The sequence below is a fragment of the Bison bison genome, unplaced genomic scaffold, assembly GCF_000754665.1.
Source record: "Bison bison bison isolate TAMUID 2011002044 unplaced genomic scaffold, Bison_UMD1.0 scf7180017864331, whole genome shotgun sequence".
NCBI lineage: Eukaryota > Metazoa > Chordata > Mammalia > Artiodactyla > Bovidae > Bison > Bison bison.
The window spans coordinates 6,953,656-6,966,745 of record NW_011494903.1 but is presented as its reverse complement, the minus strand read 5'-3'; the positions used below and the strand labels follow the sequence as shown (position 1 = coordinate 6,966,745).

The window sequence follows — 13,090 nt, the reverse complement described above, 5'->3', positions numbered from 1 at the left end:
GGCTAGCTGCCGCTCTGGCTCACTTCAGCCACCGCGGAGCCTGGCTTCTCCACTCCCCAGCTCGGCTCTGAGTTACCCATCATCACGGTGGTCCCAGCCCCGCGGGTTCTGACCTACCACGGTTCTGAGGTTCTTCTCTCCAGTAGAGAGAAGAAGTCTGGACTCTTTAGCCCTGACATTGCTCCTTTCACACTCTCAGAAGCGTGGTGTGCTGGCAAACCAGCGAAATGTGAATCCTGAAAGCCAGCTACCGCCCTATTAGTTGTGTGCCCCTGGACAAGTTAGAATACCTTCTCGCAGTGTGTTCCCTCCAGTATAAAGGGCTGTGTGTGAAATGAGTTAATGCAGAATATATTAACATTTACAAATTTCAGCAGTTTTAACTCAGTATGTGCACATTCACTACTTCTGACCACTTTTCACTCTTCCCAAAGCTGACTTCTTCACTAACCTGAATTTATCCCAGCCATAAAGTTGTCATCCAAATTTCCTAAATCCCACAACCACAGATGCAGTTTTACATGCTGACAACTTTTGTAACAACAAGTAATTCCAGAATAGCACTATACCCCATTCAACTTCTTTTTCTTGTTTCTTAATAAAGAGTTCATTTTCCAACTGGTATGGTTTTGCTCAAAGCAAGAGGTTTGCAGGCCAAATCATTTCAATCTGTTTTTCCCAGAAGCATTCTTGCATAATGTCAACTTGCTTCCAGAGGGGCAATAATGCCAACTCAGTCTTAAGTCATCCACAGCATTTGCTCAACCAGTAGTGTTTCTGCAGCTGCTAAGTGTTTGTTATCAGCACTAGGATCTTTCAATTTGGAGCATTTGCAGTAGCCTTTGGAGAAAGGAATGGCAACCCACTCCAGTATTCTTGCCTGGAGACTTCCATGGACAGAGGAGCCTGGTGGGCTACAGTCCCGGGGGTCGCAGAGTCAGACACGAACTGAGCAACCATCATTCACTCCAGTTGCCTTTCTTGAGGCATAAACCCAGACTTTTTCTTTGCCAAACTGCCACCCACACAGTAAGTTTTTTTCCCCAGGAGTCCATGATCATCCCACGTGTCTCTGACTGTTCCTTATCTAAAATATGATGCTTATCTCAGGATGGTGTTAGCATTTTTCTTTTCTTATTTCTTTCTCACCATAGGAGCCAAAATGTAGTATCATGGCCTTAAGGTATACTCTTATTAAGAAAAGCAGTTACAGATTGCTGAGTTTACTTTGGTTCATTTACTTGATTAATAAAAGCCATATTCTTTGCTCAAGTCCACAAGACTCTGTTGCATATTCAAACACTTTTGAGAAAAGTAAATAAAATTTACAAGAAATCTAAAAACAGTAATATGCCATTCTTAATTATAATCAGTTTGAGGAGTTTTGGTTTTGAAAGGAGGAAGAATTACTTCATTCCCTGAAGATTAAAAGACTGGAGATTTTATTTATTTTTTGGCCCCACCTAGAGGCATGCAGAAACTGAGTTTTTTGACCAGGGATTGAACCCCTACCCCCTGCAGTAGAGGTGCTGAGTTTTTACCACTGGACCACCAGGGAAGTCCCAAGACTGAAGATTTTTAAAGAATTTAAATAGCATAAACTATAAATGGAAAATTTCCGATGTCTGCTTTCCCCAAGTGTAAAGCTGGAAGTTGTTAGCAGAGACAGCTAATATATTCTGCATCCCATTCACTAGCAATACATATTCATTTCTTGATCCCAACTGCTAAGAGGAGTCAAAGGAGAAAGAGACAATTCCTGAGATTACCTAAATCCATGTTGTAAAAGGCTTTTCAGACTATAGGGAACGCACTCAACTGTGTTTGGAAACAGACAAGATAGGATCTGTGCGCCTAAGAAGCATGCTGCCAGTTGATTTCTGTCATTAGATAAGCCATTCTGTGGTGTACAATGGAAAACTTAAAACAGTTTATAGGAACTCTCTTGGAAGGACCATAGTGGATGCAACTTCTGGGGAAAATAATTGGGCAAGTTCTGGATAAGCATCCTGTTAAGAGCAAGGATTTGGAGGCCAGACTTTGAGGTTAAAATCACTTATTCACACTTACTAGCCAGTGCTTGTGAGCAATTTATTTACCTAAATTTTATAATACTCGAAATAATAATACTTCATCAAGTAGTGTTAAGATTAAATGAGATAATAAATGAAAAGCATTTAAAACAGTCCCTGACACACAGTAAATGCTAAATCTTACTTTTTAGAAAATATCATACAAAAATAAAATCACCAATGTGTAATGACATTTGAACAAGGATGTTTATTGCCACATGGATTGTAGGGGCAAAAAGAAAAGAAATGGAGACAATATAAATTTGCTTCAATAATAGAACACTTGGGTAAATGATGCTGTATTTATGCTATGGTTTATCATGCAGTGGTTAGAGCAAATGAGTTAGTTACTCTAACTTTTAACCTAAAATGTGCTCATGTAATTTTGTCAAGTGAAAAACAAAATTAAAACTTACTGGAACCAATATAATACCATTTTGCACGAGGATATGTGAGAGAAAAGTGTGGAGAGGCATATACTGGACTGTTGACATATACATGACTCTTAATCTTTGTGTAAGCATAGAGAGAGATGTGGAAGCATATAAGCCAGTGTATTGGTATTGCTTACCCTGGAAAGGAGATGATTGCTAGCTTTTCTTTATACATCTGTGTTATTTGATGTTTTGCTTGTATTCCCTTCATAATTTGAAAGTAAAATTCAGTATAGCCTTACAAATGCAAAATCAAAAAAAGATCAAATGTCACATGACAATGTAGGAGAAAAAGAGGCTTAACACTTTAGTTGAAATATAGTAAGCATCTTGAAGTATTGCTGGGACAGGGGAGTACCTAAGAGTTATTTTCTCAAATGAAATTTATACATGAAATAATAATAATAATAAAAGTTAATCTTTGTTGAGCACTTAGATTCTTACGCCAGACCCTGTGCTAAGCCTTTTACATAGGCTTTCATATTTGAGATTTTAAAAAGTCCTAAGACACATTGTCTCCATTGAACAGATGTGTAAAAGAGGCTGAGAAAGCTTGGTAATTTGTTCTAAGTCATCCATCTAGTAAGTCCTAGAACTAGAATTTAGAGCTAGATCTTTGACTAGTGCTCTTAGGATGTATTATACATTTGATTTTATGCTTAGGGAATTTACTATTTAAAAATTAACCCTCCCAAAGATATTCATTTGAGCTCCTTTTAAGGAGGATTATTGTTCAGTTGAAGTCACAAGAAGTACAGAAATTCAACCAGATGGTTAAATGGTTAAATGGCAGTGGTGGAGTTATTAGTATTTGTTTAGAAGTAGTTCAGTCCACATGTTGCTTCCTGAGACAAAGCAAACAGAATGAGAATGCCAAGTGCATGCATTGCTGCCTCAGTGAGACTCAATAATGGTTTAGTCATTAGAGAGGCAGGTAAAGCTGATTGATTTCTGGATTATTTTGAAAAGTAGAAATCAATTTGGATAAAGCATCTCATATTGAATTTTGTGTTGCCTGGATGACCCTGAATATCAGCAGTAAAGAAAATAAATTCCAATGATCCTCAGTTAAGAACAGTCTCCCTCCACTTAATGAGGTTTCTGGGAGTCACCAGAGGTTTGATTAGTCTCAGCATATGAAGATTCAGATCTATGTTACTAAAGCTAAGGATCTCCAGTGAATTAAGTTTAACTAGACCATTTGTCCTGGAAAATAATGCTTAGACGTATGTTAATGAAATGTCTTAAAATACCAAAAGTTGTTCAATAGAAAATAATTCAAGCAATTATTTTTGTAATAAAAAATAAGCAATATAGAATAATGTTACTAAGAGATTTGCTGTAAAAGTCTTTACAGACTCTCAGTTATTTTCAAGCCTAACCATTGCCTCTGTTTTACAAAATGTTTATGAATTCACTGTAAGAGGAAGTTGGCATCAGAATGTCATAATTAAACATTCTCCACAAATGTAGAGCATTCAAATTCCATGTACTGTATACATCCGATTCATTGTAAAAATTGATATACAGCAGTCCATATTCTTTTGGATTCTGGGTGGGGTCATATTGAAAATTGTAGATACTTTATTGTGGGTATTTTTGTTTCAATAGTCTCAGACATCGTTATCACAAGTAACAAAGAATCAATAAATAGAAAACTGAGTTGAAAAATTTAGTATCTCCAAAGTCCTGATTTTCTAGTATCCGAACTAGAAACAGTAATCTTTAGTCACAATTTTATACCCTGAGAGGTAATAATAATAATTACTGTATATTTGGGAGGTATCAATTGATACTACAAGTGGAAAATATCTACCACAGTGCCTGTCATCTATCTAGGTCTCAGTTCAGTTCAGTTCAGTCGCTAAGTTGTGTCCAACTCTTCGCGACCCCATGAATCGCAGCACGCCAGGCCTCCCTGTCCATCACCAATTCCCGGAGTTCACTCAGACTCACATCCATCGAGTCAGTGATGCCATCCAGCCATCTCATCCTCTGTTGTCCCTTCTCCTCTTGCCCCCAGTCCCTCCCAACATCAGAGTCTTTTCCAATGAGTCAACTCTTTGCATGAGGTGGCCAAAGTACTGGAGTTTCAGCTTTAGCATCATTCCTTCCAGAGAAATCCCAGGGCTGATCTCCTTCAGAATGGACTGGTTGGATCTCCTTGCAGTCCAAGGGACTCTCAAGAGTCTTTTCCAACATCACAGTTCAAAAGCATCAATTCTTCGGTGCTCAGCTTTCTTCACAGTCCAACTCACATCCATACATGTATGATCACTGGAAAAACCATAGCCTTGACTAGACGGACCTTTGTTGGCAAAGTAATGTCTCTGCTTTTCAATATGCTATTTTTAATTTCATGGCTGCAGTCACCATCTGCAGTGATTTTGGAGCCCCCAAAAATAAAGTCTGATACTGTTTCCACTGTTTCCCCATCTATTTCCCATGAAGTGATGGGACCAGATGCCATGATCTTCATTTTCTGAATATTGAGCCTTAAGCCAACTTTTTCACTCTCCACTTTCACTTTCATCAAGAGGCTTTTGAGTTCCTCTTCACTTTCTGCCATAAGGATGGTGTCATCTGCATCTCTGAAGTTATTGATATTTCTCCTGGCAATCTTGATTCCAGCTGTGCTTCTTCCAGCCCAGCATTTCTCATGATGTACTCTGCATATAAGTTAAATAAGCAGGGTGACAATATACGGCCTTGACGTACTCCTTTTCCTATTTTGACCCAGTCTGTTGTTCCATGTCTAGTTCTAACTGTTGCTTCCTGATCTGCATATAGGTTTCTCAAGAGGCAGGTCAGGTGGTCTGGTATTCCCATCTCTTTCAGAATTTTCCACAGTTTATTGTGATCCACACAGTCAAAGGCTTTGGCATAGTCAATAAAGCAGAAATAGATGTCTTTCTGGAACTCTCTTGCTTTTTCCATGATCCAGTGGATGTTGGCAATTTGATCTCTGGTTCCTCTGCCTTTTCTAAAACCAGCTTGAACATCTGGAAGTAGATAATATTATTTCAACAACTTTTGTGTCTCTCACTTTAGAAGAATACCTATTATGATGCCTGCCACATAATAGGCACCTAGTAAATATTTTATTATATGAGGATGCATGAGTGAGGCAAAAATAGGGTAAAGTATTGTTTTTAGCTGAACTCGATGGATTTGTTCATCTCGGGAAGGTCATCCTAGGTACTTTGATCCTCACTTTTGTGATTTCAGAGGCTCCGCTTTATTACTTTAAGCAACTTCTTAGGAATTGTCACATGCTAACAGACATTGCATTCTGATGATTTTATAAGCCACAGCACCAATTCATCTTGCAGAAAAGGACACCAGAATAACCTATTCTGTTAATGGAAGTGGGGATAACAAAGCAAGGAGGGAAAAACAGTAGCAACCACTCACATTAGTCAGAATAGGGGGGTGACATTTGGTCATTTTTTGTGTTTTGGGCAATACTATTTCACTCCGAGTTCAGACATGTTTATAGAGGGATTTTGTTTTTGTCTTAGTCCATCAGGGTCACTGAGTAATCTTGTCTCGTCTTGGTGTGCTGTGAAATTGATTATGACCAGCAGGAGAAGGCCAAAGTCTAGCCATGAGTGCTGGCCCAGCTTCTAGGAATACCAGGGCCTAATGAGGTCAGGCCAGTGCCCAGCCACCAGCAGCAGCTTTTCTGTCTCTCAAATGAAAGTAAATTTGTTTGGTTTTTTAAATGTTGCTGATAACCTGAGCTAGGTCTTTGCTCTTCTAGTAAAGGAGGAACAAAGGCCACTTGATAGAGTATGTAGGTCTATAGGCCCTCATCTACGACCCCCACATCCCCAAATCTCTTTAGTTATTTGGTAGCAAAACTTGACCACAAATGCTGTGAGGCTATGTTCAATCATTATTTCCTTCCCTTTAATGGTTTGCTGTAAAAATCAACTACATTTGATTATATGTGCTTCCCCAGACTGGGGAGAGTGTTATCGTTTATATGGACCCAAGAGTAGGTCTGTATCTGACTTTAAGGACAGGGTCAAATATTTGCTATCTAAGTTTTAAGTTATCTTTAAATAAGGATCTTTGTACTATAGTCATTGCATGTGTGAGTGCATGCATGCCTGCTAAGTCACTTCAGTCATGTCCAACTCTTTGTTACCCTATGGACTGTAGGCCACCAGTCTCCTCTGTCCATGCGATTCTCCAGGCAAGAATACAGGAGTGGGTTGCCATGCCCTCCTCCAGGGGATCTTTCTGACCCAGGCTTTAAAGCCTTGGCTCTGGCATCTCCTTTATTGGCAGGCAGGTGCTTTACCACTAACACCACGTGGGAAGCCCCATACTATTGTCATTGAGGATATTACTGAGCTTATGAATTGTGTAATTGATATAACATGTTATCTTAAATTAGGAAGCAGCACCTGGTGGCTCAGATGATAATCTGCCTCCACTACAAACCCAGGTTTGATCCCTGAGTTGGGAAGATCCCCTGGAGGATGGCTACCCACTCCAGTATTCTTGCCTGGAGAATTCCATGAACAGAAGAGCCTAGCGGGCTACAGTCCATTGGGTCGCAAAGAATTGGATGTGACTGAGCAGCTAACACTTTCAATAATAATAAAAGTGATCACTGAGCACTTACTATAGGCTGTGAATTATGCTAAGCACTTTACATTATCTCATTTAATCAATTATCTCATTTAATTAAACCAACTGTCAGGAGGTAGAACCCATCACTCTCCCTCTTTTAAAGAGAAGAAACTGAGGCTGTGTAACTATCCAAAGTCCAGGGTCTTATAAATGGTCCAAGAGTCAAACCAGAGAATATTTCTCTCTCCAGAGCCTGTGCTGACCGCATTACCGTATGGAATGTAGAAGGCTTATCTTTTGTCTTTTCTCCAGCTGGCTCAGGTGAAAAGCACATAGACCCTTTGCCCTCTGTCCCAGAAAATTCACAAAAGCTCACATCAAAGATTTCTGCAACTGAAAGCTTTAGTGAATGGGATCAGACCTGTGGCTTGAAAGACTGGAGGTGTGGCTGAGTTGTTACTGAACAACATTTTTCCAGATGTAGATCATTTCAGAGCCCAGAGAGAAGACTGTTACTGAGCTCCTGTGGTTCATTTCTTTCCCACATTCTTCATTGTTCCTTATCCTGGAGTCAATCCACCTTTTATTTCCCCTAGGTAATTCCAGTGATGAGTGCAAATTAACTTACAGAGGTGTCCATCATTAGTTGTGGTATTCCGGAACATTTACTGGAAAGGAAAATTTGATAAAGCAAAAAGAAAAAAAAAATCTTTCCTTTGTGTTTTCTTTTTTCCTTACTGTTTTTCTCCCCTAACCTCTCTCCATTTCGCTTTCTCTCTCTGGCTTCTTATCTTCCTTCTCATACTTTTTAATCTATATATTCCTAGATTATCTGCTTTTTCTTCATCTAATTTCTTGCACGTATTCTTTTTTCTCTCCATTTTTTTCTACGTGTTTTCTCTCTGTTGTTTTTGCTGCTTCCTATAGCTTTTCTCTGATTTCTTCTGTATTCCTGTAGCACAGGAAAAAAAGAAAAAAGAAAAACTGAAAGTGTCTAATGCACACAGAGCTGCAAAACAGGTTTTCAAACTTATTTATAGTAGCCTACTTGACAGTGAAATAATGTGTTTGCTATTCTTCTTTGACCTTTATAGCCAAAATGCCTCTATTTTATCCATCTCAGAATAGTCTTATTAAGAAGTCCTGCCATTTCAAAGGAAGTAGATTATGATTTTATTTTTCTCCTGACCTTTTTGTAGCTATGAGTTTGCTACAGACCATTTGCCTGATAAGTTGAGTGTGATGGATTAGGATACAGTTATTCCCCAGTTATTCACAGATTAGATTTCAGGTCTTCTGTCAACAGGAGCAACAGGCAAAAATGCAAAATCCAGAGAGAGTAGGAGAACAAAATCACCAGATATAGCAGCAGCTCCTGAATGCAAAGTAGTAGTCTTTAGATTTTTAATAGGATTCCATAGTTTGACAATGGCACTTCAGAAAACTAAGAATAGGGACAGGCTAGAGGGAGAAAAAAGGGAAAGAAGCCGAACAGAGAAAACAACAGACAGAAGTGGTGCAAGGCACAGCCAGAGCAGCCCAGATGGCACAGCAAGGACAGTGGTGGCAACCGAAAAGCAGGGAACAGCTTTGGAGGTCAGCAGTGGTGGGTCCACAGGGAAGGGGAAAGCAACAGTGACTCAGCGGGAGGACAAGGCACACCTCTGCCTTTAGGGGCAGAAGGAGCTCTTTGGATTTCAGTTGCTGCAAAGACTACTGGTGTACGATGCTGGAAAAGGAAAGGAATGTTTGTTGTACAGTCATGTCTGACTCTTTGCAATCCCATGAACTTTAGCCAGCCAGGTTCTCTGTCCATGGAATTCTCCAGGCAAGAGTACTGGAGTGGGTTGCCATTCTCTTCTCCAGGGGATCTTCCTGACCAGGGATCGAACCTAAGTCTCCTGCATTGCAAGCAGACTCTTTACCAACTGAGCCACTAGGGAAGCCCCATGATGCTGGAAGGCAGAGTCAAAAGATTCTAATGCTAGATAGTTCAGGAGCTCACCCTGAGTAAACAGAATCAATGAGAATTGTTGACATCTTTTTAAGCTACTTTATATTGATTTTACCTAAGAACTAGGGTATTATTAAAGCATAAAATACTTTGAGAGCAGATACTAGGGAAGCTTTGGGCAAAATTGTGGGCTGGTGTCAGATATGCAGGAGCCTTATGATGATGTAAAGTCTTCTGAGTAATGTCTCCCCTCTCCTCTGTGCAATCACACACCAAGCACCAGCTCTACGAATCATGAAATCATTCTAACTTCTTTTGCAGCTAACCACCTTGTTAATAGTCAAATAGATAAAAGAGGATAATTGCATATGAATGAGTTTGTGATACTGTGATAATGTATACATTTAATAGATATTTAATATTGCAGTTGCCTAAAGGACTCTAATAGAAACACACTGAAGATTTTTGGAGGGTTTTGAAATCCTTTGAGAGATGATGGCTTTGTCCTATGATAATGTATTATGTATCAACTTTGAATATCATTCTTGAATACCAAGCACCCCTATATCCTTCATAAGAAAAATATAAGTGACCCCAAACTAAGGACATTTTTAAAGAAAGCAAATTCTGTTTTACACTTAATATTTTTTCCTTCCCTCATCATTATGTGCATACTTTGTGGCAGGCATGATACCAAGAAATTCTCATATATTGCCTCTAATCTTAAAACAGCTCACCAAGATAGATATAGATAGGATGGGACAGAAATTCAGGAAGGTTAAGCAGCTTGTCAGAGGTTGCACAGCTAGTTAAAGGCAGAGACAAGATTTCAGCATAGATATCTCTAGCTCTAAAACCTGTCTTCCTCTGGGCCACCTCCATCATTGTACAGGACACCAGCTATACTGGAGTAAACCACAGAACCACCAACGTAAATCTTGTTTATAATATGCTGCTGCTGCTGCTGCTGCTAAGTCTCATCAGTTGTGTCTGACTCTGTGCGACCCCATTTGGGCTGTACTGTGAAGCAGTCTTCGTTGCTTCACAGGCTTTTCTCTAGTTGTGATGAGCGGGGGCTACTCTAGTTGTGGTGGGCAGGCATCTCAATGAAGTGGCTTCTCTTATTGCAGAGTACAGGCTCTAGGACACACAGGCTTCAGTAGTTGAGGCCCATGGGTTCAGTAGTTGCTGCTCCCAGGCTCTGGAGCATGAGCTCAGTAGTTGTGGTGCATGGGCTTAGTTGCTCCGAGATATGTGGGCTTCCTGGATCAGGGATTGAATCCATGTCTCCTGCATTGGCTGGTGGATTCTTTACCACTGAGGTACCAGGGAAGCCCAAGGAAAATCGATTATGTTCAGTAGGCTTTATTTAAGAAGGTGCAGGTGACTTTTGTAAAATTTCCATTGCATAAAGGTTAGAATTAAGTTTTGAGGTTTAAAGAAGTTGGATTGTACCTCACTTGGTCAAGAATATGAAATCATCCACAGGTTGTATTGATAATGGAAGTATTAGAGCATAATTTTATAAAATACACTGAAGATTTGTTTTTAGATCTAAGGTTATATATTTTGTTGGTTGTGTTTGGTTTGGTTTGATCAGAAGTTGTCTTTTCTTTCAAAATATCATATATTATCAATTACTGACCCACATTTATTCAGGGATCTTTATAAGATACCTAAAATTAAGTTAAAATTCAGTATTTTCCTCTGATTATTGAAAGATATTTTCAGAACTATTTTGATGGCATTCTGAGTTCAAGTTAAATTATGGGATTTTACTCTGTATGTACATACTGAAAATATATAAGCTCTGTGTAAAGCATTATATTTACTTTTTTATCTCTGTGTTTTAAAAATCAGGTCCCAAGTCATTTGCAAAGGCATTTTCCAGTGGCTATCTAATTGGAGAAGTTTTGCACAAGTTTGCACTTCAGGATGATTTTGCAGACTTTTCAGAAAGCAGGTTAGTGAGATTATTCTTTATTTTATAAAAGGTCAATTCCTTTGGCACTTGGATGGATTTAGCTTCCAAAGTTAACATTAAGGAACCATTTATCACAAGATTCCTTCCAAACCTAAACCAGGCAAGCACACCATCGGTATGAAAATTGCCGCTTCCTCACGTATACATACGTCATTTTCCCAGGAGTACAAAGGAGAAAAAGTTACAGGCTGTTGCAAGACCTCATCTCTCGATGGGCCCCATTTTAATGGCTTCCATAATCCTGCACTCCTGCGTTTAATCAGATTTGTGAAACTTTTGCTCCTCATTTCTCCAAAAGTTCTGTTTCCCCATTTCTTTTCATCTCTCTTCTCTTTTTGGGACTCCTATTATGTGTATGTTGGTGTACTTGATGGTATCCCATAGGTCTCGGGAGCTTTGTTGATTTTTAAAACTAAACTTTTTATTTTAGAACAATTTTAGGTTTACAGAAAAGTTGCAAAGATAGTACAGAGATTTCCCATGTTGTTCACATCCAGTTTTCCCTCCTGTTGTCATCTTATATTGGTATGGTACATTTTTTATCAAAGATTTGTTATAATTCTTATCTAATGTCTTTTTTGTTCCAATATCTTATCAGGATATCATTTTCTCAGACTTTCCTTGTTTTTGATAATCTTTACAGTTTTGAAAAAATTAAAAACTGGTCAAGTATTTTGATATTGCTCCTCAGTTGGAATTAGTCTGAAATTTTCTTTCATGGTTAGAATGAGTTTATGTGTTTTGGGATTCTGTTCATTTTTCATTCTTTTTCCTTTTTGTAACCCCTGTGAATAGTTTCAATTGATCTATCTTTGAGTTTACTGCTTCTTTCTTCTGCCAACTCAAATGTCCTGTTGAGCTATTCTAGTGACTTTTTACATCTCAGTTATTATACTTTTTAATTTTAGAATTCCACTTGGTTCTCATTTTTACAATTTCTATTTCCTTATTGATACTCTGTTTTTGTTGAGATGTTGTTCTCATACTTTCTTTTATAATTTTTTAAAAATGAATTATTTTAGTTTTTAACACTTATAATAGCCAACTTAAGGTCTTCATCTAATAAATTAAACATCTGGGCTTCCTCAGAGAGTTTCTATTGACCTTTTCCCCCTAGATATGAACAGTGTTTCCTATGTCTCTATATGTCTCATAATTGTTGAAAACAGACATCTAAAATAATACAGTGAGGTAACGCAGATTATTCCACCTTCCCGGGGTTTGTTGTTGTTGTTGCTGTTTGTTGTTGCTCTGCTGCTACTTTTTGTTTGTTTAATGACTCTCTTGGACTAATTTTGGAAAATCTGTATTCCCTGCTGTGTATAGCACCTGAAGACTCTGCTTGGTTAGCTTAGTGAACAGAGCTCAGCAAATAAATGGAGATATTTTAAAATATCTTGAATTGATAAATCTTCCTTGGCTGAGATGCTGAGTTTGTTGAGGTATATCTTCAGTGCTTTCACAGTTTACAACTCTGCCTTAACCTTTACTTCCTGATTGTACAGGAGCTTAAGGTCAGCCAAAAGTGAGAGATTTGGGCCTCCTCCTGTCTTTCCTGGGTATCCAAACATTCCTACACATGCATATGTATGGGGAGCCGGCGGGAGGCACTCTGCCTGTGGCAAAGGTCATGAGGAAGGAGGCTCGAATACGCAAAGGCAGGATTGAGCCTCAGGAGTCCCCCTGGAAATCCTCGAGCATCTACCCCCATAACCAGAGCCTGCCTACTTTACTACTTTGTGCTCTCACCTACACCTCTGACTTTACAGGGGGCTGTCCCCCACCACCTCTTTCGGAGAAGGAGTTAACTTAGAGCTCCAGTTAATAAAAACTCCTGGGCGTGACAAGAGTGTTTTAACCTACAAACTCCTCTGAAGGTTCTCTAGCCTGCCTGACAGGCTTGTCCGGCCACATGTGATTGCTCACAGCCTCCCAACTGTGAGAGGCACGAGATGCTTTAAACCTTCTAAAAACAGGTTCCTTAGAAAAGTTAGAAAACCATTAGTATAAGTATAGTGGGCTGATTAGAAATTGTATTGGTGAAGGGTTTTTCATTTGTTGA

The 13,090-nt window shown here is 39.0% G+C and overlaps 1 protein-coding gene across 1 annotated transcript in view; it reads left to right on the top strand.

Moving 5' to 3' along the window:
• The window catches only part of SPEF2 (sperm flagellar 2), a 202,551-nt gene that overhangs the window by 388 nt on the left and 189,073 nt on the right, over nt 1–13,090 (top strand). The window contains exon 2 of the mRNA XM_010853802.1: nt 10,905–11,007. Within this exon, the coding sequence (XP_010852104.1) occupies nt 10,905–11,007 (103 nt within the window). The remainder of the gene's footprint in view (nt 1–10,904; nt 11,008–13,090) is intronic.